Genomic DNA, 27,902 nt, shown 5'->3' with positions numbered 1-27,902 from the left:
CAAGCAGAGGCATTCCCTTTCTTTGTTGGTGTCTTGACCCTGCCTAAAGAAGGCTCTGAATTCCCAGCTGTTTGATTTACCTCCTCTTCTTAGAAGAGTCGTGGGTTCTGTATTGGAAACAGGGAGATAATTTCAAGGTTTATCTGACGAAAGCGTCTAAGAAAGGGGTGATGGTCAGGGAAAAGGCACTTGTGGGGAAGAGCACTGGGTGTTATATGGAAACCAACTTGACAATAAACTATAAAAAATAAAATCAGAACAAAAAAAACAAAAAAGAAAAGAAAGAAAGAAAGTATAGTGCTGATATGAATGGCCTGTCCCCTCCCACCAGTGGGAATAGCATCAACCTTGTAGACTCTGCTGGAATACATATGCTGGTATAATGCTTGAGCCCAGGAGCTCTGTTTCTACATTAAAGAGCCCTTAAAGTGCCTATATTGGCATTTCTCTCAGGCTCATAATCTCTAAAAAGAGGCATGGGAGCGAGAGGATTATTTCATCTCCCATCCATAAACCAGTTTTTCTAGTTTAAGGATATAAGTCACTAAAATGCAGACCCCCAAACTGTTCATTTCAACACCGAAGAAAGAAGGTAAGTATGGTGGTCTCAAACCTTCCCACTGTGGCAAGATTTGTAGTAGAAAGACTGGTTACCAGACTGATGACCTGGGTTCTATTTGTCTTAATTCTTTCGCTAACCAGATGAGTGACTCAGCTTAGTTTCTTCTTCTGTTAAAAACCAAGAGATTGGAGATCATCTCTCAACTCCATTCTAGCTCCAAGATTCCCCAGGTCTTACAACATTCCTGCCCGCGGCCTTCCACATGAAGAGAGTCTTACTAAATTTGGCTGTCAAGGCAAGATACTTTGTTAGCAGAGGAGCCTGAAAATACCTATCTGGCGCAAACAACAGTGAGCCCTTGTGATCAGCATGCGTTAGAGACTTCTGGTCAGGACTGCCACCAAAGGCAATTGTTCCTGTCTCTTCCACCTTTTTGCTACTCTATCCAAGTCAGAATAGTTCATTGAAACTTCTATGTAATTTCAAACTGCACTTGACAGAGCTAACTTTGTTGGGGGCATCTTTGGCTTCAAAACTAATTATTATAAAACTCAAATTGAACACCGTGGGCCTACTTTCCTCACCCCTACCCAACATACAGCTGAATAGCACTGACTTTGTGGGGCCGTTCTATAAACACAGGCCTCGAATACTTAAGGGTCTACCCAAAAAACCCAGAGTATCATCTCCTGCGCATCACGTAGTGATTTAAACTGTTTAGTTTGGTTCTTCCGTCGTTTCTTAAGTCCTAAAATGAGACATGGGAGGGGTATGCTGTAAACCTTAGCCTTCTCTCTCTTCTGCAGTTTACGACAGGGAAGCACAAAGAACAAGAGAAAATATGCATCCATCTGAGCTAAAAGGAGACAATGCGGTGATATTTTCCCACTGCCCAGGTGTTGTGTTTCCAGCTCCTACCCTTTCTTATTTTAGAGACTGGCCCTTCCTAGGATGACCTGGGAATTCATCCCCTCAGCACTGCTCCCGAAGCACTTGGATAATGAATCCAACCTATCTTCGTCTGTATTATATATAGACAGAAGGTCACCATCTACAGCCTGGTGAAAAAAAAAATGAGTTAGATCTTTCTGCTATAAAGACAGAAACATGAGCTGAGAAAAGGTTGGTGGGTTTCCTTCAGACAGTACTAGGTTGACCCAAAGATCACTTCAGAGCTGCAAACAGCTCGATGTCAAGGTCTGTTTCCTGGAAAGGGGCATGTAGTCAGGCTGCAGACAATGCCTTATTCCCCCTCCTCCCTCAACCATTTACTTCTTTCCCCTCCCCAATTATGCAAAGCCCCAGTAGACCGCAGAACCAGCTGTGTGACTGCAACGTGTTTTTGTGTCGATTTCATTCAGTTCATGAAGGTGCAGACAAGAGAGGACGATGCTGTGGGTTTGGTTTACTTGCAGTACCTGAACTGCTCACTCCCAGGCAGATGGAAAGTTCTATCTTGCTAATAATCACTGGGCTACACTGCAGATCCCAGGTCCTAAGGGAGACCAGAGAAAAAATTGCTACTCCTGCTGCAGTTCTGGAACAATAACCAAAAGGATGGTACATGGCCACTCTCTCCACCTCCACTTCCTTTTCCAACAATATCCTCCTTGCTACCTTTCTACCCACTAGACCACATGGAGTATATTTTAAATTCCAATTTTGGAGTGTCCCTGGATCAAACAGGATTCTTTGAAGGATTTGAAGAGCTTTAAATACTTGTGATATCCATCTTATTTCAGGCTTTCAGAGCTACTACATAGAGAAAACTTGACTTTCTGACATTTTCATCACCCTATAGTGAAAGCTGTGGGGATGTTTTTTTGTGGAGATGGAAAGGTAGGGGTGGTAGCTGATGCCTGACCTTCCCCTGGAAGTCAGACGTTGCATCAGTCATGACCTGGTGCTTGTCAGGAAGTGTGGTGAGAAATCTTCTGTCTAGAAGGGATGTCCATTCCTGCCCATTTCTGTTCAAATGCCATACTGTGTTCATGGGAGAAAGCCAGGGCCATGGAGGACTCCTGTTACAGTGCCAAATGGATTCAAAAGAACAGGGAAGAAAATCTTTGTCTCTGGAGGTTACAATGACCAACCTTTCCTCCCTCACAGAGATGCTTCCTTTTGAATTAGGAGACTAGCTATTTCTAGTTGCTTTGTATTCAGCTCACTGAACTGAATTTACAGTACATATGTGCCTACCTCCGTCGCTGAATGACGCCTATGTTGCTATAAAGCCGGTTTCTTTCCAAGATCTTTGAGCCAAACCTGTCTTGTGTAACTAACTTCTCTCTTTTTATGCCTCCTCCCCCTGCGGTATGTCTCCAATTGACAGTGCCTAATTTGACCCAGTTCCTCTAAGGCGACACTAAGATCTGCCTGCCTGGCCAGGCAGGGGAGGAGGTGCTTCAAGGGGTGGGGAGTGGGAAGGTTGGGAGGGATGTGCTGCCTGGAGACTTGAACAAACAGTGAAGTACATCTACTGATTTGTTCCTGGCTCTCAGAGCACCAGAATTGGAAACAGCAGAATCTCGATCCCCTCTCACTTCCAGGGTTACCAACTTGGCATGTAGACCTGTTAGAGGCAGCCAAACACTGATTTTGCCCAAGATGTGTCATGGAGCACCTGTTAAGAGCAATTAAGAAGCAGAAGAGCTCAGTTTACTGCTAGGAACAAAGTCCAACTCAGAAAACAACTCCTTCAGACCCTTCTGGAAATTGTTTTGGGACCATTTGGGCAGGTGTCCAAGAATGAGATGCACTTCCTGAGCCAGTACTAGCTGAATGCTATGCTTCAACTGTTCTGCCTACCTAGTGCTTATCTAGCCCCTGGTTCCTTCATGTTCAATCTCTCTCTCTCTCTCTCTCTCTCTCTCTCTCTCTCTCTCTCTCTCTCACACATTACATTACATTACATTACATTACATTACATTACATTAATATATTTCTCCCCGTAGAGCCTGCTCTACTTGTTCCTCCTTTTTAAGTAATAGACCCCACTCCCACAGAGGTCATACCAAAGGAAAAGACACCTTAATTAATGTTAGAACCAGGGAAAGCAAGAAGATCCATGAAGGTCTTGAGTATCCTGGCTTTTCAAAGGAAGCAAGATGTTGGGGCACCTGGGTGGCTCAGTTGGTTGAGCGTCCTACTTCGGCTCAGGTCATGATCTCAGTGCTCGTGGGTTCGAGCCCCACGTCGGGCTCTGTGCTGACAGCTTGGAGCCTGGAGTCTGCTTCAGATTCTGTGTCTCCCCCTCTCTATGCTCCTCCCATGCTCATTGTCTGTCTCTGTTTCTAATAGTAAATGAGTGTTTAAAAAAAAAAAAAAAAGGAAGCAAGATGCAAGATGGTTTAATGGGAAGAACACAGCTCAGGAGACCTGTGTTCTTTTTTCTTTTTTCTTTTCGTTCCAGTCTCACCATGAGCCCAGAGACAAGTAACTTAACTGCTCTGAGCCTCAGTTTCTCCAAGCAGAAAATGGAGGAAATCTTGCTCACTCTTGCTTCCCCTGTGTGTGTGTGTGTGTGTGTGTGTGTGCGCGCGTGCGCGCGCGCATGTGTAGGGAAGTCACATGTGGCATCTTAACTCTGCAGTAGTCTTGAAAAATCCCAAAGGGCAATTATGGAGCTAATGATTCGGAAATGAAAGGGGCCCATGAGTACCAGACTGCCCTTCCTCATTCTTTGAATCTCTGACCACTACAAGTTCTATGGCTAGTTCCAGAGGGTGTGAGTTTGCTAACCACTGTGGACTTGGGCTCTTCTAATCATTACCCCTAAGGGAACCTTCAAGGAACCACTTATTATTGTGGCTTGGTCTAGCAGTCTGATCCCAATGCTAAGTCCGTCCCAGGGAGGATATGAAGAAAAGAAGAATTGAAAATAAATTTAGATAATTTTTTCTTCCACACCCACGTTTCCTGGGTGAGACTAGGACTCTCTGATGAAATCTACAATAGAGCTGCTTTGTGAAGCAAAGGAAAGCCCATGTTTCAGACTTTGTCTTGAGACTTTTCAGAAGAGTATGATGTCACCTGGCACATGAATGACCTGGGGGAGGGGGGAGACGGTAATAGATACTTTTCCCCTGTGCATCCATCAGAATCCCCGATCCTTGCTTCTAACAGTATAGTATTACAAGCAAACCAAATTTTCATCCATCCGCCTCAGAGATTCTTATCCTGGTGACAGCTCCGCCTTTCCCCACTCTTGTGCCCTCAAATCTGCCCCTGGAGTTTTTATTTTTCAGTAGGTGACTGGTGAAATCAATTTTGGGGGTATGTAAATTTCTACCAAAGAAGTTTTTTTTTTTCTTCCTCCCACAGGCTCCTAAAGAGATAATTCATTGCAACAAATTATCACTTTTAATTGTTCTCAGTTCTTGATTTGTTTAATACTGTACTGCCAATTACTGCTTTCTTCTCCCAAATAGACTAACTTGCATTTAAATTCAGGCTTCCCACCTTTTAAAAAAACAAATATAGCAAAGCAATTGATAAGAATATGGGGAGAAGCAACTTAAAGATTTAATTTGTTTATTGTACCTTCAGAAGAGGACTTGTCACTGAACCTGAGGTGGGCTACTCTCCTCCATCTTTACTTCCCTGTCCCCATCCCTTCCCCACATATCCAAAAAAGAATCCCCTGAGACAGAATCCAGTGTCCTCCTTTTATTACTACCCCATCCTTAACGAGGTATAGAGCATCTATGGAGCTGGTTTCTTTGCTTCCAGAAGGCTGGCTGTAATCTGTCTCCTTTCCCACAGCATCAGCTCCACCTACAGGAGGAGGGGTCTACTCTCAAAACAACACAACCGGGACCACTCTGGAGTAAGACATTGCTTCCACTCCGAGGCTGGGGAAGCCTGTAGAAGTTGTGGGTCTGTAAGTCAGGGTACATTGTCTTTCTCATCAGGACAAAGTATGAAGTTTTTTAATCTTTAGGATAGGGTCAGAGCACACTTGCTAATTCCAGAATGTTAGAAACCTCCTCCCTTTCCAGATCTGGCTTCTAATAGCTATTTTCTCTTCCAGCAGACTCTAAGATGGACCTAGAAGACTGCAATGGTCGCTCCTATATGTCTGGTATGCCCTCTTGTGCATTCTGTGTGTAAGGGGCTGGGAGCTGACACTCGCCTGTGGAACAAAGTGGAGAGCCTTCAGCCTAGCACAGGACCTCTGCGTGCCCCAGCCGTCACAGAGCTGCCACTCATGCTTGGTGTGCTTGGTAGTGTGCATCTATTTTGGTCATTTTACATTCCCTAAATACTGATTCTCTTCCCAGACTTCTTGCAGTATACGGGAAGGGGAAGGGAATAGGAGGGGAATATGAGTGGAGACTATTAGGAATGATTTAAAAGCAAAGAGAGAGAAGGAAGATGTGGTTCCTTCTGTTCTCTGAGGTCACCACCCAAACAGGATACTCTACCCCAGCTAGGTAGAGAGTGGAGCAGGTTTTCAAACCTCAAAGCCCTGCAGAAGCCAGGTGGGTATGTAAATGAGCGAGCTGGGTTAGGATAATGAGCAGAAGAGAATGTGGGGACTGTCATGGACTAGAGAACACATGTCCTACCTCAAGGAGCAACTGCTCTTCAGCGTCTGCCAGTCATTGCCATGCCAGAATGTGTATCTGGTATGGCCAAAACTTCCAATTTTTCAAGAGAATTCAGAAATCCATATTTTCTGTGAAATGTCTCCACTTTAGAGTAATGACACAATATTTTTTTAAATGTTCCATGGAGCAAGGCAAACATCAATGGGCGGAATTCAACCAGTAGGCCAACAACGAAGAGCCTTTGAAAGAGCGATATAGAGCCCACTTCTCATTTCTCCAGTCCTTTGTCATGGTCATAACCTGCCATGGCTTCTCATACCTGCCCAATACTCTTAGTGAGGCGGAAGAGATCACTGCTTATACTACCAATGGCTTTTAGAGATATGAGAGTAATCAGGGTCCTGTCAGAGTTTAACAAGGTGAAGAGACATGTGCAACTTTATTTGGCCCCCTCTCGAAGGGTGTAGAAAAGGGCCTAAGACGGAGTTTGTCTCTAAGACACCAGGAATCCTTTTTTGGACCATTAGAATGTCAAGGCAGGAAGTGATTATAAGAGGTAAGGGGTTTTGACATGATGAGTATGCCCATCAGAGATCCAAGCACCATAGTAGAAATGACGTATAGCTTTTTTTTTTTTTTTTTACCCTGAAGCGGGACCAATGGAATTATGAGCACATTCAAAGATGGTAGCAAGATGGGTCAGACACACATATAAGAGTCATTGGCAGCACCTGGGTAATGTAAGATGTTGACTCGAACCCCCTTTAAGGAGAGAAGGAGTTGGGATGGATTAAGGCATTCGATACCTGCCACACACTGGACAGAGTGACAGGGATCAAGTGGACTGATTTAATCAAAAAGAGATTACGTTAGAACTAAAGTCACAGCCCTTCTGAGGAACTACCCAGTCCTTCTGTCTCCTGCTCAGTTAAGCTACTCAGAAAACCACTACTGAACAACAACCACACTCAGGACCCTGTTTTATTGCTGGGTAACACTCAGGTAAAAACCAGCCCCTGCCCTAACGTAGGCAAATGAGAAACTGAGAAAGTGGCTGGGGAAATATCCCATGGAGCTCTATCTCTGGAGAATGCTGGATATCAGAGGAAAGCTCTCTCGGGAGGTTTCCTCACTGTGCTATGACACCAGATTTTCCCTGCTGTCAGCAGGCTGACATTTCCTAGATAAGAGAAGCCTCTGCACAGCATGGTTTCTGAATGAAAGTGGAGGCCAGAAACCCCTCACCTGTGTTTCCAGAATTCTAGATGCCAGCAGCCACCTTAGAGAGAGGGAAACGGGAAAACGGAGGCTAACATTAGTTCTGAAAAGTAGCCCCTGCAGGAATGGGCATGGCTGAGACAGTCCATCTGAGGGGCATGTGAGAGTCTGTAAATGACCCCTCTCTCCTGGGCCAAAATGCACGCAGTGGCGGTGGGAAAGGCTGCTGTGTACACCCCTCCTAAAACACACTCTGGCCCTTCAAGGTCACCACAGCTCTTCTGCCTTCTCTCACCTGGCCACTTGGTGAAGGGGTATCTCTCCTCCTCTTTAAAGAGATTATCCCACCTCACAGAACCTGATTCAGAAAATCCATCTTCTCTCCCCTTGTCTCCTTCTAAAGGTGCAGGTGAGTCCCTCTTGAGGGAGAAAGGGAAGAGAAGGGGTCCACTAACTCACCACAGGGATTTTCTTCCCACCTCCATTCCCTATCTTTCAGGGGAAACTGAGTTGCTCAAACCCAGCTCAAGCAATTAATTGAGCAGTGCTTTTCACAAGTTTTCTGGGACTCTGAACTGTTTAAGGGAACCTTAGAAAGGGATCCAGGGGTAGGCAGCCCAAAGTTTCACGGCCCCTCCCACCCCCAAATTCTTGGAATCAGAGAATCTAGTCTCCAAAGTAGGTCAGCACGTCAGTGAGCAGCTCCTCTGGAAGGGAAGGGAGCAGAGGCCTTGTCTTGATAGAAAGCGAATTCATCCAGGGCTGTCGGCTGCCCAGGGCCCCAAGGGCACAGGAGGGGAGGGGAGCGGAGGTGGGGAGACGATACCAGGATTTTGCCTGGGATCTGAAAAGCCTCAGGGCCACAGAGCAAACCTAGCCTGAGACCAGACTGCTGGGTCTTCTCCCTGCTGGGAAGGAGGGGGCTGTCAGTCCCCAGATCTAGAGAGCGACCTCCCTCCTGGAGGAGGAGGGAAAGGAGGGAATCTGAGTGCCTGAGTTTAGTGGGGGAGGGGCTTTCTGCCGATCTGAGAGCCTTGAAGCTGCCCCATGTCCTGGGCCCCATGACCTCTGGGGCCTTGGCTTCCCCAGCTGGCAGAGGATTGGGCCTTCCCTGGGGGCCCCCCTTTCTCCCTCCCACCCCGAGGACCCATCCATCTCTCTCTCTCTCTTTCTCTCTCTCTCTATTGCACACACTCTTGCCTCTCTCAGGCATTTGTTGTGCAGTTCCTCTTTGTCTGCTGGGCACGAGGGCAACGGCATCTGCCTCCCCCTCCCTGTGCACACCCCCCACTCCCACCCCTTTACTGGCTTGAGAAAGGGATGCTGTAGCCTAGCATCCCCCCAACCAGACACACATATACATTCTCTCTAGCCCCCTCCCCAAGCACATCCAAGCGAGTGCTCGCTTGCTCCCTCTCTCCCCTCGCTCTCCCTCTCTCCCTCTCTCCCTCTCTCGCCCTCTCTCTCTGTCTCCCTGTCTCTCTCTCTCTCTCACACACACACACACACATACACACACACACACGCACACGCACACACTCACACACATACACCCTGGGCTGAGCTCTTCTTGTTGGCTGCAGCCGTGGGCCCCTGCTCACCGTGCCGCTGCCTGCGAAATGACGGCGGTTCCCCTCACTTCCAGGAATCCACGCTTCCTGGAAGGTGAGTGGCTGGGCTCACCCCTGCCTGCCACCGAGACGCAGACATGCACACACCACCCGCACTCCCTCGCCGTTTCCAAGGCGGCGGCCGCGTTCGCACCCCAGGGTCTCACCGGCAAGGGAAGGATAATGTAAGTTCAGGCAGAAGGTGGCTAGTGGAGGGGGAAGGGGGGGTGCCGGGGCTAGGGAGCCAATTCAGTAACAACTCCCAAGCCTGAGGAGAGGGAAAGGATGGGGGCTTGTGTGTGTGCGTGTGTGTGTGTGTGTGTGTGTGTGTGTGTGTGGCGGGGGAGGGGGCGTTCCTCCTTACACTTGCGGAGGATGGGAAGGGTGTTTGGTGTTGCTAAGCAAAGACTGCGACTTGGACAGTGGGAGCTTGTGGTGACATCTTGATTAGGCCTTGGGGACAGATGTAGAGCTGCCCTGGGTGAAATGCCGAGACAGGCCTGGGTGGGAATGGGTCATAGAATCTAGGTAAAGAGGAGCCTTGGCAGCAGAAGCCTCAGCCTCGAACAGAGATCCAAGGAGCCTCAGCCTCTTCCCCACAATAGAGCTGGGGATGGGCGTCTTTCTTTGCTCCTGTACCCACTGTTCCCTGATAGCAGGCTAGCATCCTGCCACCCTGGAGCCCATGGTCAAGAAAGGGAAAGCAGTTAGGATAAGGTTCCTTGTAGAGAAGTGTGGAGCTTCTCAGACCTCATGGCTGTTCCCTGGAGGCAGCCGCTCTTTGAAGGGATCGAGGAAGGGCAGCAGGAGTGAAGGGCTGGTGGGACCTTGCCCATTTCCTCTCTCTCCCTCCTGTTTTTCTGCCCCAAACCCGCCTCCTTGCTCCTCTGATGTCAACCTCATGCTTTGGCTTTGCCCTCTGGGGGTTCAGCCAGTCTACGATGACTTTGACCAAGAAAATTTCTCTGAGACCTGAGAGTGGCCTTAATTCTTGACTTTGACAGTCTGGGGTTTCTTGGAAGTCCCAGGCATTTGAAGTTCCCTCACTGGGGTTTCTGGGACTGACAGAGGAACTGCTGAACTTCCTAAATCTGACTTTAGTCGCCTTCACCCGCCGGCTAGAACTCAAACTCCCTGGGTCCCCATAAAGACTTTCTGGCACCTGAAACAGATTCATTTTTATGTATTGGCTCCATAAAAGTAGAATTGAGCCTATTTTCCCTGTTACCTTTATCTTAGGGAGGGCAGTGGCATCAACGACCCTCTCAGACTACCTGGGTGACTGTGGAGGCACCTGCTCTTCCTCCTGTTCCCAGGCGTAATAAGGAAGGGACAAAGGATACGTTCCTCTTAATGTCCCTAACTATCCCTTTAAGCATATTTTCCCCATATGTCAAGCCTAGTAGGCTGGGATTAGAGATGGATTTCCAGCAAGTTCACTCATTGTTTTAGGGTCAAGGGCTCAGCACCAGGGCCCCGAGCCCAGTTCTTCCCCCATTACGAACATCAAGTGATTTAGGGCAAGTTAGCACTAACATCTGAAAAGGAACAAGGAGACCCTCCTTTTAGCCCTTTCAACCATAGTAAACCTAACACTCAGTTAAAGGATGTATTGTAAAACTGGGTCTGAGGCTACACATCTCAACCCACAACTTCTGAAATGCTTACTTTGATGATATGTCTGTGGTTCTGACTTGGGCAAATTTTCTAGATAACCATGGTTCATCTAAAGAGCCCCAGCTGGGAAAACTCAGTTTCAAGCTATAGGCATTTTCTATAGATCGTGAACAAATTTCCGCAGGCTTTGATGGGATAGAATGGGGGAAATGGGACTTTAGAAGAGGATATGCATGGGAAATGGTCCCAAAGTCCTGAGTGGTTGTTTTCTTCCCACTGACCAAAGCTGGAGAGGGATCCCTCAGGAGGGTGTGTTCCGGATTTCTTGCCTCAGGCCCAAGACTCCAACCATTTTATAATGGAATCTTTATTTTGTGAAAGTAAGTATGTACATAGCTGGGAAATTGGGCAAAATACTAATAGGTGGACTTTAGGGATGAATTTTAGGGTTTGTCTCTCTCTCTCTCTCTCTCTCTTTCCATATTTAGGCTTGTGTGTACGCATCCATGCATGTTCATGTTAGCAGATAATGTAGAAGGCTATGGGTGTGTTTATCCCCATAGGTATGTTCTCTTTATGTGTATCTACATATGTGAGATATGTCTGTGTTTCTGTGTATGTGTTACCTATTTGTGTGTGTTTTTTTTTTCCACCTATAAATTTGTGCAAAAGATTGTGGGGAGGAGGGATTTTTTTTAAAAAAGACATGATTCATATCTTCACATATGTTAACTAATTTTTAAAAACATAACCAAACCCTTGAAACTCATTTTTACAAAGCAATTTATCAACAAGTTAACAATGAATATATTGAGAATAAACTCCTTATTTTACTGTCAAGGAACATCAAGTAGTATTTAGGTGACTGGAATCATATCAGATAGGAGGCTTTCTAGAGTAGTCAAATTTTTGCTGATTTCAGAAGAGATCTAATGGGCCCAACTCTCCTCTGCTGAAACAATGACTCCCAACTCACTGTATAGAGCATGGCTGAGGACATGAGTGCTTACTGTTTATGTTCCATCCGGGTTCCCCCACTACCAGCTATGTGACTGTGGACAAGTAATACAGCCTCTGTTGTGCCTCAGTTTTCTCATCTGAAAGATTAAGACAATATTGGCACCTGTTTTAACTTTATGTTCCCATAAAGTGCATAGAGCAATGCCTGGCACAAAATAAGCACTCAGTAAATGTTAGCAGCTATCATTATGATTACTTTTATTATCATTAGATTCAGGGACAATTCCAGCTGCCCGTCCTACAGATCCCAAACCTGGTGTTAGGGGCTCCAGAGAGGAACAGTAGGGAAGAACATCTGTCCTGAACCACCACCCTCCTGAGGCCCCCATTTTCCTCTCCACCCTGGCCCGCCCAGCCCCAGCCCTGCTTCCTGTAGACGTCAGGCAGTGATGCTCTTCCCCTCAGGCCTAGATAGAGGTAGGGTGAGCAAGGCGCAGCCAGTGAGCTCACAGAAGTCAGAACTGGGCACCAGGCTGACAAGGGCACACGGGAGCAAAAGGTGAGCTGAGGGCAAGGTACAAGCTAGCCTCCTGGGCCGCCCCTACCCCCACCCCCTACCAAGGTGGAATATGTGTGATATTCCTCAGACACTCCTGGCTGCTCAAGAACAAAGGAAAAGGGTTTAAATGCTTGCCGTGGTGATATGGGAAACAAAGGCAAATGAAAAATTAAATTCTCTTACTGCTTACAGCCCATTGACAAGTCCTTGAAACAGGCAGAGTGACCTTCCTCTAGGAGCTCAGCTGCCTCGATGATGACACTTTGCTGGGGGCAGAAGAGAATCTTAGCTTAAGATTATTCCAACCCCCCAGGATCCTGTAAGTCTACTTTAACATAGAAAAATTCCTTTGGAAACGTCCTTTATCTCAACTCCCCCAAGATATATGCTGGCAATCATACTCCAAGTTTATGGTCCCCTGATATGAGTCTGAAGGGGCTCATGACTGACGTTTTACTAAATGGTAATAAATGGCATTTTCCTAACAGCAGCTCGCCCCTCAAGGTCCTGGAAAGCTTGCTTCCAAAATTCCTTAGAGACTTACTGTGTCCCTAACCCCCTCCCAATCTGTGGGTATGTAATCAGTTACCTGTCACAACCCCAGTGCAGCTCTTCCTGCCCATGGGGCCTATCCCCATGCTTTAATAAAATCACCTTTTTGCACCAAAGACGTCTTCAAGACTTCTTTCTTTGGCTGTCAGCTCCGGACCACCCCACCATCACCCTAAAAGTTCATCACAAGGTATGGTGCTGAGTATATAAGATTGCCTTGTACATGGCTACAAGATGAGTGTTTGCAAAGCATAACAGAATTTTGAAAAGCTGAGGCAATGGACAGTAAAAGACTCCAGCTGCAGCTTCACCTATCCTCTTGTTCTCTCCTCCAAGGTAGCGGGGACTCATCTCTGGAGAAGGAGTTCCTTGGGGCCCCAGTGGGGCCCTCAGTGAGCACCCCCAACAGCCAGCACTCTTCTCCCAGCCGCTCACTTAGTGGTAAGTGCAATCTTCCGCCCTGACTTGGCCCTAGGCGCTCCTGTTTGTGTTTGGCCTTCAGTTCACCCTCCAATGGCAGCCGTTTCCCCATGGCTGCCTCCCTCTCATTTCCTGCTTAGACCCTCTAAAACACTAAGGAGTTCAGCATCTAGGTCTTCCTGACTTCTGGAAGAAGAGTGAATGGTCTCTGCCAGACTAGGGAAGAATTAAAAGAAGCATGGGTGGGATTAAGGTAAAGTCTCCAAAGAGAAACCCTGGAGTTGGGGAAGCAAGGACCTAGGAATGGTCACAAGCTAGAGTCAGACAGGAAATAGAGATGAAAGGGATCTCCTCATCACCACCAACCCTCCCACTCCAGCCCCACCCCCGGTCTCCTGCCCGGACAGGGTCCCCATGACTGCCTCTTCTTGCTGGCCCTAGATCTATGACATTCTCTAAATGGTTGGAATAGCCAGGAATGTAGGTCAGAGCTAGAGCCAAAGCTTTCTCCTCAGTGGCTCCTCCCTCCTTCATCCCTCTCTCCAGATTTTAATGGAGGGGAGTAGAGGGGGTTCAGTCTTATGGGGAAGGAGGATAACGTGAGCCATGTCTGTCTTCCAGTTTCGCTCTCTCTTTAGCCTGCCGTCTCTTTGGTCTTCCTAGGACCATTTTCCCGCCACTGTTACTTGCTGGCTTCCTGCCCAGGGCCAAGCCAGAGGTCTTTATTAATGACAAGAGAGTGGAGGAAAAGGCTCCCCTTAGCCTCCTTCTCTCCCCAGTGGGGCAAAAGACATCCCATGTACCCCAACTTTTTTCTCTTGATGCCTATTTGCCTGGGTGGTGAGATAGAAGGAAAAGGTTGTTTCAGGTCCCAGGGGTCTGCCACATCACCACCCAGGATACCGAGGTTATTGGCCTCTTTTAAAGCCCACATGTCTCAGGGCCAGGAGAAAACCTTCTGGACATGGGGAATGCCATTCTGGTCTGCAGGCAGGTTCCCCCCTTTGCCTGCTTCTGTCCTAAACACCATCCCACCCTCCAGCCAACTCCATCAAGGTGGAGATGTACAGCGATGAGGAGTCGAGCAGACTGCTGGGGCCAGATGAGCGGCTCCTAGAAAAGGACGACAGTGTGATCGTGGAAGACTCGTTGTCAGAGCCCCTGGGCTACTGTGACGGAAGTGGGCCAGAACCTCACTCCCCCGGGGGCATCCGGCTGCCCAATGGCAAGCTCAAATGTGATGTCTGCGGCATGGTCTGTATCGGACCCAATGTGCTCATGGTGCATAAGCGCAGCCACACGGGTGAGTAAGCCAGGCGGTCGAGGAGGAGCTCCCAGGGCAGGCTGCAAAGGCAGAGGCTTAGGAGGCCACAGTGCGGTAGGGCAGCCTCAGAAAGGGAAGAGTCTCTCCCAGCACATTTTTTAACTGATGAAAGAAAGGGATGGCGTTTGGACTCCCTCAACACCTGTGCTTCTCTGGCACTCTCATCAGCTGTTTTTATAAAGAAAAGCTGGTATTTTTCTCAGGAGGTGAGGGAGAGGTAGGTGTAGCCTCAGGAAGGATCCTACAGTCCAACAGGGTTAGGACCCCTGGGTAATATTTGGGACTTGCTGTGTCTAGATTTAAAACAAACAAACACACAACAAAAAAAAGGAAAACAAAACCTCTTCTCAACTTTCCCAGGCTTTGGGCACCAGGGGCAGAGTGGGCCATACAAGGCTCGGTTTTGGGTTAGTGATCATTGGGCCCAGAGTTCCAGGCCTGGTGCCCTTTGCCCTGCCAGTCATCTCTGATCCACACCTTCCCAGGTTAAGGCTGTTCCCAAGGGAATCTTTAGAAAGCAGGAATTTTGTGTGCGTGCCACAGCTCTGCCTCTCAGAAATTGTTCTGAGCACCTTCCCTTAGGCAGGGTGGGGCAGAGGGTGGCAGAAGAGGTTCAGCCTTCAAAATTCCTCAACCCCAGTCCTCAGAGATGGTTCTTTTTCTTGCAGGTGAAAGGCCCTTCCACTGCAACCAGTGTGGCGCCTCCTTCACCCAGAAGGGGAACCTGCTGCGCCACATCAAACTGCACTCTGGGGAGAAGCCTTTCAAATGTCCCTTCTGTAACTACGCCTGCCGCCGGCGTGATGCTCTCACTGGCCACCTCCGTACACACTCCGGTCAGTTACCTATTTAGGGGGAAGGAAGAGTGGGACCTCAGTACACCCAGGAAATAGAGCTCAGTGACTTCTCTGACATTTGGGGAGTTACAGGATCTGTCACTGAGGAGAGGAGAGCACTCACAGAGCGGATAAGGCCCTGCCTCTCTAACTCCTTGTCTGGGCAGCAGGGCCCCATGGGGAATTTGGGGGACTCTTTGATGAGGTATTTTACCTCTGCCACACTTAGTGCGTTGGAGCAAAAGGAGGAGGGGTGATGTTCTTGGCTCTTAACAGTCACTCGCCCTTTGTTTTTTAAAGTTCATGCTAATGCCAGAACCATCTGTGCCTTGTCAGCCCCCAACACACATACTTCTAAGTATCAGGAAAACCCTTCTTCACAACCCCTGTGCTTGAGGCCTCGTACACATCACCATCATCACCTCCCTCCACAATACCAGATGTCTCTGACAACCACTGTCTGTCATCTCCTTTACTTCCGACTGGTTCCTGAAAATATCCATGGTCCTCCAAACTGGAAGAAAGGAAGCCTAGGAAAAACCTCTGTTCCCCATCCCAAGAGATTGTCCTCTTGCCAGAGGCAAGAGCAAGTCATGAGGGTGTCTAGAAATTAATGTTTGGATTAATGCCAGTGAACTGGACTACCCAGGTTTCCTAGCCCCAGCCAAGACTGTGTGAGTCAACATCTGTCTGAATCAGCTGGACAGATAGCACTTTTAAAGCATCTTACTAAGTTTTAAGCTTTTGACTTGGCCTTGCAAAGTGGCCAGGAGTCAAGCTGGCAGGAAGGAGGAGCTCAAGATTGGGAAAAGGCAGGAAGAAAGGCAGAGGCAAAAAATTAGCAGGATCTGTCCTTGGAAATTTTCCTTGCCATTTTTCTAAACTCTCTTGGGCCAGGATGTAAGGGGACAGAGCAATCACCTCATCACCCTTTTCCCAGCCACTTACCTTGTTCTAGGTCCTCTTACACTGGAAATGAGTAGAGAAACAGGGAGAAAGGTCATCATTGATTCAGGCTTTATACTCTACAAAACATTTTGCTTGTCTTTTCATGTGACCCTTATAATGACTCTAAGGCAGATGGTATTATCCTCGTTTTGCTGCTAACTTCAGGAAACTGAAGTTCTGGGGGAGAAAGAAAGAAAAAAGTAGATTTGCTGGTCACAGAGGTATTCTGCAGCCTTCTTGGACCCCCATAAATGTTCTGTGCCAGACAGTTCTACTCCTTTTCCTTAGGAAAGGGGTGGCTCCCACTGCTGGTTTGGAACAAGGATAGCTTGGTCCCTAGAATTCTTGAGCCAACTGCAACCAGCCCAGCTGGGTAAATTTGGATGTTGTTCAGCTGGAGATTTATTAGAGACAGAATTAGACACAGGTATACCACTGGTCCCACCTCTGTGATATGCTTTCTATTATAAATCACACTATACGAAAAAAGGTGTTCCCAGATGTTAAACCATCTCCCCAAAAGTCTTGAGTGGATGGGGACCATGGCATTCACCTCATCTCCCAAATACTAGGGTTTATAGAGCAAGGTCGAAATGGCATTAGACTGATTGAATCAAGGCCCAGTTTAGGGGTGTGTGTGTGTGTGTGTGTGTGTGTGTGTGTGTGTATGTATAGGGGCCACAGGGCGAGTATTACCAGCCTCCCTGGAGACACCTTCTCCTGTCTCCCCTGCTCAATAGTAGCAAGATACATAAAATAAAATATACAATACCTTGTTTCTCTCACTCTTCTCTCTCCTCTCACAAATTTCATCTCAAAAGTTATCTTTAAAGGAAGTGTCCATCTCAGTTTTCCTAACTTCTTTTCTTCAGTAGAAACAAAATCTTTTTTTTTTTTTTTCCTTTAAGTAATCTCTACATGGGGCTTGAACTCACAACACAGAGATGAAGGATCATATGCTCTGGCAACTGAGCCAGCCAGGCACCCCAGAAACAAAATCTTTATAACTTATTCTTTATTTTAAAATGTTTAAAAAGGCCCTCAGAGTTGATGTTCTCTTCCTTTTACTCATCTCCTTTATTCTCCTCTCTGTCCTTTTCTTCTTTTTCTCTTCTCAGAATTTCTCTATCAGTGATGGTTTTTCTGGGGCTCTCTTGGTATCTAAGTGTAGAGAGACAGAAAGAGAAATAAGCAGTAGAGGCACCTGGCTGGCTCAGCTGCTGAAGCGTGTGACTCTTGATCTTGGGGTTGTGAGTTCTAGCCTCACATTGGGTGTACAGATTACTTAAAAATAAAATCTGAAAGGAAGGAAGAAAGAGAGAGAGAGAGAAAGGAAGGAAGGCAGTAAAACCTGGCTAAGGGTGGAGGTAAAAGTACAAGTAAAGGTCAGTGAGAACTGCCCCTCCCCACATTGACAGATCTAAGGGCTCTCATTTCTGTCACCCCAGGTCACCAGTTTCCCTCAAACTGAAGCAGATAACTCAGAAGCAAAAAATCCCCCTGTCTGATAAACAGCACTTATACCCATCTGCCACATGGAAAGGTTAAACCACAGTCTGGGCCCCAGAATCTGAGACCCTGGGGTGGGGCCAGCCTGTCTCCCAGGGACGATACCCTACAAAGTCCCTGGGTCCTCCCTTCCTTTTTTAGCAGCAATTTGGCCATCACGAGGCCCACCAGCAGTCCAAAGCTATATGCCCCGGCTCCACTCTGTCTTCCCGTAGCTCGCACACTGGCCCTCTTCTCCACGGCTTGGTTATCTTTCCAGGCTTGCAGCTGAAGTCAGGGAAGGAAAGACAAGCAGAACTCACTTGAGCAACATCCCTTCCTCCTCAAGCCCATGCACCTTTGCTTCTGGATGGTTTTGTGGAGCCAGGATACAGGGAGAAATAACTCATGCCATCCACCTCCTGTCTCCTCCACAGTCTCCTCTCCCACGGTGGGCAAGCCCTACAAGTGTAACTACTGTGGCCGGAGCTACAAACAGCAGAGTACGCTGGAGGAGCACAAAGAGAGGTGCCACAACTACCTACAGAGTCTCAGCACTGAAGCCCAAGCTCTGGCTGGACAAGCAGGTGGGGCTGTTGGCAGGCCTGTGGGGGAGCTGAGGGCTGGGCCAGAGGGAGACCAGGGCTGGGATGATTCCAGCACCTCCCCCCCTTCACAAAGGGATGCGGTCTGTGGAAAAAGAACCCTTACCTCAGTAAATCTGCCAAGCCCTCCAGTTGGTGCAGAGCCCTGTGGTAGATGCTGCAGGGAGATCCAGGGATCGGAGAGGATTTGATCTATGTCCTTAGTGTGATGGGAGAGAGAAAACCGAAGGAAGTATAAAATCAAGGGTCACATGTATATAATTGTCCTCAAATTACTTGAAATGTTGCTAGGATGAGCTCTGGATGGGAGGGAAGTAAGCAGAACCTAGTTTTCCAGGTATCAGGTATGACCTTCCTTGGCTACCGACCTGCTGACATATTTACTCCAGGCAAAGGCTGCTGGGCCAATGCTACCCCCATTTAGCTATTACTTGTCCCTGCCTCCTCCCCTCCAGGTGATGAGATACGTGACCTAGAGATGGTGCCGGACTCCATGCTGCACTCATCCTCTGAGCGGCCAACCTTCATTGATCGGCTGGCCAACAGCCTCACCAAACGCAAGCGTTCCACCCCCCAGAAGTTTGTAGGTAAGAATCCTGTTGGAGAGGAGACATCAGCTTTAAGTCACAGCTCATCTAAATCTGAGCTCTGGTAGCCATTTGACCAGTTGGATCTGGAGATTTGATTTCAAAAAGCAGTCTGATAGTCTCTGGTGCTCAGAAAACTTCCCCGAGAAAAGGAGGGGAGTGAAGAGGGAGAAGGTACCTCAAGAGGGTGAAGAAGGGTCAGTGTTGAGGCATCTCGTGGTGGTTATAAGAGGAGGGGGTCAGGGAGCTCAGGTTCTCCCAGGTTTTGAGAATAGCAAGGACTTCAGCCTGTGGGAACTGAGAGAATGACTCTTAGTGTCAGAGGGAGGAAGTGTGAGTATGGGGTCCACCCATCTGGCCTTGATAGTTTGCTCTCTAGCTTAAATAAAGAGTAATGAAGGAAGTTTTAAAGATCAGTGGGCCGGGACTGAGTCCTTCCCTAAGATTATAGCCTGGAATTGGGGAGTGGCCCTACAGAGGACCTGACCTTGAGGGAAGTAAATGAGGGGTGGTAAATAATATTACAGCCATCCCATGGTAAGAAAACAAAGAAGTAGTCGTGGAGGAGCTTAGAAATGATCTAAACCCAGCTCTGCTAAGGTCCTCTTCTCCACAGGTGAAAAGCAGATGCGTTTCAGCCTCTCAGACATCCCCTATGATGTGAACTCGGGTGGCTATGAGAAGGATGTGGAGTTGGTGGCACACCATGGCCTGGAGCCTGGCTTTGGAGGTTCTCTGGCCTTTGTGGGGACAGAGCATCTGCGTCCCCTCCGCCTTCCACCTACCAATTGCATCTCAGAACTCACACCCGTCATCAGCTCTGTCTACACCCAGATGCAGCCCCTCCCTGGCCGACTGGAGCTTCCAGGGTCCCGGGAAGCAGGTGAGGGACCTGAGGACCTGGCTGATGGAGGTCCCCTCCTCTACCGGGCCCGAGGCCCCCTAACCGACCCTGGGGCATCCCCCAGCAATGGCTGCCAGGACTCTACAGACACAGAGAGCAACCACGAAGATCGGGTTGGGGGGGTGGTATCCCTCCCTCAGGGTCCCCCACCCCAGCCACCTCCCACTATTGTGGTGGGCCGGCCCAGTCCTGCCTACGCCAAAGAGGACCCCAAGCCACAGGAGGGGTTACTGCGGGGCACCCCAGGCCCCTCTAAGGAAGTGCTCCGGGTGGTGGGTGAGAGTGGGGAGCCCGTGAAGGCCTTCAAGTGTGAGCACTGCCGAATCCTTTTTCTGGACCATGTCATGTTCACCATCCACATGGGCTGCCATGGCTTCAGAGACCCTTTCGAGTGTAATATCTGTGGTTACCACAGCCAGGACCGGTACGAATTCTCTTCCCATATTGTCCGGGGGGAGCACAAGGTGGGCTAGCCACCTACTGCCCTCCCCTCAGTTGGCCACTCCACTGCCCTGCCTACACGAGTCTAGCTCTGTCCCCACTACATCCCAAGGAGTTTTGCTTGGTAGCCCCCACCACTGGCTACCTGACTTCACACTTGACCCTGACCCCTCTTCACCTATTCTCTACCCTGACTGATTTAAGCATTGTGATGAAACAGGCCTTTTTGCTTACGTTTCTCCTTTCCTCTTCTCCTCCCATCCTAGCGTATTCAGAATTATTTATTAATATAATTTGTTGATTTTTCTTTTGCTTTTTTTCCTCTTAACTTGTATCAGTCACTTGCCACCACCCCCACACTCCTCCTGCCCACAGTCCCTTTCCACTTCAGGCCTCATTTTTCTTTCTTTGATCCAGCTTTCTCTAACAGCCCTAGTGGTAAGAAGCTCCTCTTAGTCCTAAAAGTCCTGAGCTTCTTGTGTTAAGTCCTCACCTTTTGCTTTATTCGATTCTTCAGTTTTGCTGCTGATAGCTCCCTCTGGCCCTACGTTAGCTCTGTGGCATTATATCTCTTCTCTGGGGCCCTCCGACCTGGTACTCCACACCTCTTGTGCCCTCTCACTTTAGGCAGCTTGCACTATGCTTGAACAAATGAAGGCTTTCCTCATTTGGAAGTAGGAGGGGCTGAAGAAATTCTCCCTAGGCACTGTGGGACTGAAGGTCCTCTTGATGTTCCCCTAGTAATATGAGTTTCCCAAAGCCCACACTTGGGAATCTCCCTCTGAGATGTGATCTATCTCTTCTCTCCTCAAACAACCCCCAACACTGCTACTCTCTTCAACCTGCCGGTCTACTCAGTGGTGGTTTTTCTCTCCTTGGCGTGCCCCAATTTTATATTCTCAGGGGCCAAGGCTAGGTCTGCAATCCTGTCTCTGACATGTTGGGAGCCACAGGTGCCTAATTGGGAACCAGGGCATGGGAAGGGGGTGATTTAAAATTCTTATCTTTCTCTTCCGCCTCTAAACTTCTTCACTCTAGTGACCTTCCTAGGATCTCAGGGGCTCCTGCAGTCCCTGTCCTATGAGAAACTAGTGGGTTGCTGCCTGATGACAAGGGGGTACCTCAACCCCTCAGTCATACTGCCTTCTTCTTCTCCCCCAAGTCCCCTGCAGGATCCACCCTCATTCCCAGGCTTCTGGGCCCTGTTCTTAGGATCAGTGGCAGGGAGAGAAGGGTGTCTCTTTTCTCTCTTCTAATTTTCAGTATAACCAAAAATTATCCCAGGATGAAGTAGGGCATTTGCCCCTTGCCTCATTCCATTCTTGTGCCAGCAAGAATGGGATGGGCACAACTGAGCTGGGGGTCATCCTTTACTGCCCCCTTCTACACTCAGTTCCCAGATGTATGGCAGGATGGGGGCACTCTCCTCCTGGCTACAGCAGAGACCCCTGGCTTTTTGGGTAACCTAGTTAGTGAGAAGGGGGCAGGAGGAGATAGCTCCACTGCAAGTGGAGGTCTCTTTCCACAAGTGTTTCCTGCCCCAGGCCACAGCTGTCCCATTCTCTGCTTCCTTGAGATTCAAACCAAAGGCTGTTTTTCTATATTTAAAGAAAAAAAAGAAAAAAAAGAAAGTAAAAACCAAACACAACACCTCACAAGTTGTAATGCTTGGTCCTCTCTCTCTCTCTCTCCTTTTCTCTTCCCTTCCATCTTTATTTCCATATGTCCTTTCCTTATTGGCTCTTTTGCCTCCTACTTTTCTCACTCCCTATCAGGGATAATTTAGGGGGATGGTGAAGGGTTGGCTAAGGAACAGATCCTGGGATTGGGGCTCCTAAGGGCTCTAAGAAGAGTCTACCTTACCCTCTTATGGGAAGGGAGACCCTAGAAAAACTCCTCCTCTATTTCCTTTTTCTCCCCCATTATGTAGTCTCCCTAAGAGAACCAGATTGCCAGGAAGGGGCATTGTGGGTTGATTGTTCCTCCTTGACAATGTAGCAATAAACAGATGCTGCCAAGGGCAAAGGATGAGGGAGTTAACTGGAAGGAGAGTGCTCTCTAGGTAAGGGGAGGGTCATCACAACAGCACCCTAGGGAAGCGGCTCCTTGTTTCAGGATGGCAGCAGAGTGGAGATTAATATCTAGGGTTCTCCTCAACTGTTCTGGTTATTGAGCCCCTTCCTGTTCGACCTATCCCTTACCACCTCTTCTGCGTCTGCTATGTATTTGGTGACACCTCATAGGGACTAGTCCCTTCTGAGGTATCAGAGCCTTAGGGTGCCCACATCCCCTCCCCCAGTCAGCTCTGGCACCTGTAACCTCCTGGAACATGAAGGACTATGCTCTGAGGCTATACTCTGAGCCCATGAGAGCAGAGACTGGAAGGGCAAGACCAGGTGCTAAGGAGGGGAGAGAAGGGGACGCTGTCTCTCTCCAGACCATCACTGCACTTTAACCAGGGTCTTAGGTACAAAATCCTACTTTCCAGAGCCTTCCAGCTCTGGAACCTCAAACATCCTCATGCTCTCTCCCAGCTCCTTTTGCATAAAAAAAAAAAAAAAGAAAAGAAAAAGAAAAAAAAAAACAACAAAAAACACATTGAAACCCACATGGAGAAAAGAGGTGTTTTCCTTTTATATTAATATTCAAAACTAATACCACACACAAAAAATTTCTAAATAGACACTTTTCCAGACCTTTGTTTTTTTGTGTCAGTGTCCAAGCTGTGGATGGGATTTTGTAGTACATCCAGCAGCTTCTTTCTTTATGTATATAATATATATATATATATTATATATATTTTTAATCAGAAGTTATGAAGAACAAAAAGAAAAAACACAGAAGCAAGTGCAATACCACCTCTCTTCTCTCTCTCTCCCAGGGTTTCATTTGTAGCCTATGCTTGGTGTCTCCTTGGACCTTACCCTTTCACCTCTTCCTCTTCCTTTGGTTCCCCCAAGCCCCTTTTTTAAAGAGTTTTTCTCCTTTGTCAAGGGGAGTTAAACTAGCTTTTGAGACTTATTGCAAAGCATTTTGTATATGTAATATATTGTAAGTAAATATTTGTGTAACGGAGATATACTACTGTAAGTTTTGTACTGTACTGGCTGAAGGTCTGTTATAAATAAACATGAGTAATTTAACACCCCTGGTTGTTTTTGCAGACTTCCTTTGCTGTAATTTTCTGCTGGGAGGGAGGAGGGCCTCCTTGCTGTATATTTTACTGACTGCTAAACATTTTGAAGGTGAACAAGTCTAAGACTAAGAGGAAACCAAACAAGAATGCGCAAGTTGTTCTTACAGAAGAAGAGATTTTTCGACCTAAGTGGAAAGTGGAGATTTTCCTACCAGGAATGCCTTCAGGATAGAGAAAGCCCAGCTTGCCTATCCATCCAAAGTAGAGATTCATCAAACATATATAGAGTACCTACTATATCCAAAACACATAACATGCCTACGGAGATACAAGTTAAAATAACATGAGAGATGATAACAGTAGGATCTACCACTTCCTGAGTATCTCATAAATGCCAAGCACCTTGCCAAGTATTCATTTAATAGTAGAAACCACCTACAAATAAATGATCCACCATTACTAGTAAAGAAATAAAAGCCCAAGAAGAGAATAAATAACTTGTCCAAGACTCATCAGCCAATAAAAGTCAAAACTCAGATATGAACCTAGGAGTATGTAACTCCAAAGTCTGTGTCCACACCTTTATACCAGGGAATGCAGCCACTGAAAGTCCTAGGTTATAAAAATTCAAAGAAAAACCAAGATAGGAACATTAACTTCATACTTAAGTCTTAACTATTTTCTGTCCCCTTCACTCTGCAGTATTTTCTGTTCTATCTCATTGCCAATCCACACACTAATGTCTGCCTTCAGTTTTCCATGAGACTACACTGAAGTAAAAATTGAAGACACTTCCATCTAAAGCCTATCATTTTCCATGCCTCATTAAAACTAACAAATTCAAACATGGAAGAGACAATGACTACAGTTGTTCTGAAGACAAAAGTTAGAAAATAAATTTTAACCCCAATAAATTGGAATAAAGATTAAAAGGAACCAAGAGAAAAGAAAAGAAAGGAACACGATAGGTTTCTTTTGAGGAAAAGTAACTGGTGTTCAGACTCCAGAATGACTCATTAATGACTTGCAGATCTCCATCTGTACCATCTTGGGTCTGAATTCTGGGAGGTCCACTAGACACTGAATTTTTTTGATGTTTGAAGGTAACTAGGTGGTTGGCCACCCATGGATAGCATTCCTGCTCAAAGCTAAAGACTTTCTGAAGACTCTTCAGGGGTAAATGAAGCTCACACGAATGACAGTATGTGTCCCACAGGCCAGCTTCATTGAAATGGTGAAATCACTTCAGTGGGGCTTGATCAACATTTATTAAAATAAAGTAGAAAACAGAACACATCATTGTACCTTATGTCCTAAGGAAGTAGTTTCATGAAGTCTGTGTTTCAGTTTTTTAACTTTATGTTTTATTTATTTTTGAGAGAGAGATCACGAGTGGGAGAAGGGCAGAGAGAGAGAGAGAGAATCAGAAGGAGGCTCCAGGCTCTGAGCTGTCAGCACAGAGCCCAATACAGGGCTCCAACTCAGGAGCTCTGAGATCATGACCTGAGCCAAAGTCAGACACTTAACTGGCTGAGCCACCCAGGCGCCTCTAATGATGAGATACTTTATTCATCATGTAATTTTATATATATATATACACACACACACACAATCTATTTGTATTTGTATGTGTTTAAGTTTTATACGTTTGTGTATTTGAGTACCAATGTAAAATATATTTCTACTGTGGGTGGGGCTCAAAATTGTTGAAGTTACTGTTCCAGACTACACCAGCATCCATTTTTTGTTGTTGTTAGGTGGGAGGCAGCATGGTGCAGTGAAGGCAGGACACGACTTACTAACTCTGTGACTGTCAGTAACCTCAGTTTTAACCGCTCTACACCTCAGTTTTTCAATCTGCAAAGCGAGGATAATAATAGTTTATTAGTGCCTGGCGCTAGGCTAATAGGATTCAGGGGCTTACCAAAAACAGTGAATGAAAAACAGTCCTAACACCCACGTACTTCCCAACAGCCCTTCGAGGGGTTTTGTCCGTACTGGATGAAGGGGAAATGTTTTGTTCCCCACTCACCCCAACCTCCGTTTCCCAATCCCAGACTAAGTAAAATGATTGTCAGAGAAACAAGCCGAGAGCGTCCCCTGGTGGCGTAGCGCCACTTTCGGTCTAAGTACTTGAGGCCAAGGGCCTGCCACCTTCGCACTACAACTCCCATGCATCTCGCTAACTCTGATCTCTGATTGTACAATTTGTGGTCTAGCGCCGGGCAACATCCGCGTATAGCAAAAACCGGATAATTACAACGCCCAGAATTACTTCCGGGGTAGGGTGCGTGGTGCTTGTTGGGAAACGTATAACCCAAATTTTCTTCCGCCAGCAGGTTAAATAGTCCCACGGTCACTTTCTACCACGGATAACTAAACTCGAGAAACGCTTTTCTACTCAAGATTTCAGCGTAAACACTGAATAATAAAGAAAATCTGAATAAACTGGGTTGCCGTTCTTGGTATGTGTCTCGTAAATAGTCTCCCTGTGTCGGCGTAGGGATCTCGTGATATATAAAAGAGCCGGGCCGAGGGCAACATCTTCTCTCGGGTTCTTCTTTCCAAGATGGTGAGTTGTGGCGCGTGGTGAGTGCGGGGGGCTCTGAGTAAGGACTAGCAGAGCAGATTCTGGAGGTTTGGGGGCTTCAAAGCCTAGGCCGTGGTGGAGAGTACACAGAATGTATATATTTGTTCCGAAGTTGGCGAGATTTGCGAACGGACTGAAAGTCTCCGTGGAGCCTTTGTAGGGGGTGCTGGCCCGGATTGGAGCCGATAGGGGGGTAAGGTTGGGGAAGTTGATCCCTTTTTATAATGTCTTCATTCTGACGCAGACCAAGAAAAGAAGGAATAATGGTCGTGCCAAAAAGGGCCGCGGCCACGTGCAGCCTATTCGCTGCACCAACTGCGCCCGTTGCGTGCCCAAGGACAAGGCCATTAAGAAGTTCGTTATCCGGAACATAGTAGAGGCCGCCGCGGTCAGGGACATTTCCGAAGCGAGTGTCTTCGACGGTGAGTGAGCTCTTTGTGCAGCCCATCCGCACGTTCCTGGCGCGTCCCAGACAACTTCCGTGCACCTTTAGAACTGTTGATGGTTAAAGAGAACGGTATATTTGCCATGTTTTTTCTTTCCTTTTTTGTTTTTTTGTTTTTTGGATTTTTTTCAGCCTTGACTGGGCAGGGGCTTTTATGGTAGTGCAGTTTTTGGGTCATCGTTTGTGGCTACCTATTTAGAGAGTGAGATTCCAATTAATGTTCCAGGAATGAGGGTAGTCTCATTTAATCAAGGGTGACTTTATTTGGGGCTTTCTGTTCTGATCACTGTTTTTCCTTAACATATTAGTTTTCCTACGGAAGGAAAAGGGGCCCAAAGAACAGACAGTAGGACTGGTGCAACTGTTGAAGGAACTGGATTGATTCTCTGTTAATTACATGTAGTCTGTGGATTTGGTACCCATGGTGATGAGATGGATTAATAGGGGTCCGGGAGTATTCATTTGTGAAAACGGACATGTGTTAAATTATCAGAAACTGAACGGTTCCTTTTGAAGTGCAACTTTGTGGAGATGCTGGAGACACACTTAACTGTGTTTTTAACTGATAGAATGAAGGAGAGAGCAAGTGCAAAGTGGGTATGATAATCTACTGTTCTGCCTTATTTACTTTCTGCTCCTTAGCCTATGTGCTTCCCAAGCTGTATGTGAAACTACATTACTGTGTGAGTTGCGCTATTCACAGCAAAGTAGTCAGGAATCGCTCTCGTGAAGCACGGAAGGACCGAACACCGCCACCCCGATTTAGACCTGCTGTAAGTATCCTTTAAAAAAATGTGGAAGCCAGAAGGGTGATGGACAAAAGATAATGTGAGGACCCAAAGAATATCAAATTAACCTCTAAGTAGGTATCGTAGACCTAAAACATTTGAAGTCTCATATGAAGAAGAATTGTTAGAAACTGTTTTAGATGGAGTAAGTGATGTGGGTGGTGCACGCCCACCAGTTTTCCCTGCATGTATGGCCCAAGTGCATTGTCAGTTATGGGAGAGTATGGCCAGGTTCTTGGAGAGGAGAGTCCTTCTTTGATGTTTTTAAAATTTACTCTTGTGGTGTTTTTTTTTTTTTCAATCTTTCAGGGTGCTGCTCCACGACCTCCACCAAAACCCATGTAAAGATAAGGCTTGAAGAAAAACTTCTCTGAAAAAGATAAAATAAAAGAGGTTATACTTTAAAAAGCATGTTGAGTGTATCTGTTGTCAGTGTGAGAGTCCTATGTATCACAAGCACTGTAATTTTCATTCAAGTGTGATGTGCCAGTCTTTATTTTCATGGGGGAAGAAGTTTATCCATGTAAGTAAAACCCTAACTTGGGTTTCTTTTATATTTGTATTATTGGCTTCCCCAGTTTGCAGAGCGTCCTCGAAGGAGGGGGGTAGGGTTAAAGGTGCCTCTGGGTGTTAAGTCAGTAACACCGTGCCTAGTGGATTATGTTGGTGTCTTAAAAATAGGGATTAGGAAGGGTGCCCTGCCTAGGTGGCTCAGTTGGTTAAGTGTCTGACTCCATTTCAGCTCAGGTCATGATCTCAT

At 47.0% G+C, this 27,902-nt stretch overlaps 2 protein-coding genes across 16 annotated transcripts; both read left to right on the top strand.

The window, feature by feature from the left end:
• The first annotated feature begins 267 nt into the window (after positions 1–267).
• Positions 268–23,330, top strand: IKZF4 (IKAROS family zinc finger 4). 15 transcript variants are annotated; one of them, XM_029953818.1, is made up of 9 exons: positions 268–1,458; positions 5,327–5,444; positions 5,598–5,645; positions 12,967–13,071; positions 14,093–14,353; positions 15,043–15,210; positions 18,084–18,233; positions 18,707–18,838; positions 19,455–23,330. In XM_029953818.1, exons 3-9 carry the CDS (start codon positions 5,606–5,608, stop codon positions 20,213–20,215), a joined length of 1,617 nt encoding a protein of 538 aa, XP_029809678.1. In that variant the 5' UTR covers positions 268–1,458; positions 5,327–5,444; positions 5,598–5,605; the 3' UTR covers positions 20,216–23,330. The 15 variants fall into 15 exon arrangements, with proteins under 15 accessions (XP_029809678.1, XP_029809677.1, XP_029809676.1 ...); XM_029953817.1 differs by having other exon boundaries at positions 5,595–5,645; XM_029953816.1 differs by having other exon boundaries at positions 5,327–5,645.
• Positions 23,331–25,784: 2,454 nt separating this feature from the next.
• RPS26 (ribosomal protein S26) lies at positions 25,785–27,553 on the top strand. Its single transcript, XM_029954151.1, has 4 exons — positions 25,785–25,891; positions 26,154–26,331; positions 26,997–27,127; positions 27,452–27,553. Exons 1-4 carry the CDS (start codon positions 25,889–25,891, stop codon positions 27,485–27,487), a joined length of 348 nt encoding a protein of 115 aa, XP_029810011.1. The 5' UTR covers positions 25,785–25,888; the 3' UTR covers positions 27,488–27,553.
• The last annotated feature ends 349 nt before the right edge of the window (positions 27,554–27,902 follow it).

This window comes from Suricata suricatta, chromosome 10 (assembly GCF_006229205.1).
Source record: "Suricata suricatta isolate VVHF042 chromosome 10, meerkat_22Aug2017_6uvM2_HiC, whole genome shotgun sequence".
Classification (NCBI taxonomy): Eukaryota; Metazoa; Chordata; class Mammalia; order Carnivora; family Herpestidae; genus Suricata; species Suricata suricatta.
Note: the sequence above shows the minus strand (reverse complement) of the source record. Positions and strands in the feature narration are given on the sequence as shown.

Coding starts and splice junctions, on each gene's coding strand:
- IKZF4 (XM_029953812.1), top strand. CDS start 9,041: ATGCACACACCACCCGCACTCCCTCGCCGTTTCCAAGGCGGCGGCCGC. Junction 10,940..12,966: donor GGAATCTTTATTTTGTGAAA/GTAAGTATGTAC, acceptor CTCTCCTCCAAG/GTAGCGGGGACTCATCTCTG. Junction 18,839..19,454: donor CACCCCCCAGAAGTTTGTAG/GTAAGAATCCTG, acceptor TCTTCTCCACAG/GTGAAAAGCAGATGCGTTTC.
- RPS26 (XM_029954151.1), top strand. Junction 26,332..26,996: donor CGAAGCGAGTGTCTTCGACG/GTGAGTGAGCTC, acceptor TCTGCTCCTTAG/CCTATGTGCTTCCCAAGCTG. Junction 27,128..27,451: donor CACCCCGATTTAGACCTGCT/GTAAGTATCCTT, acceptor TCAATCTTTCAG/GGTGCTGCTCCACGACCTCC.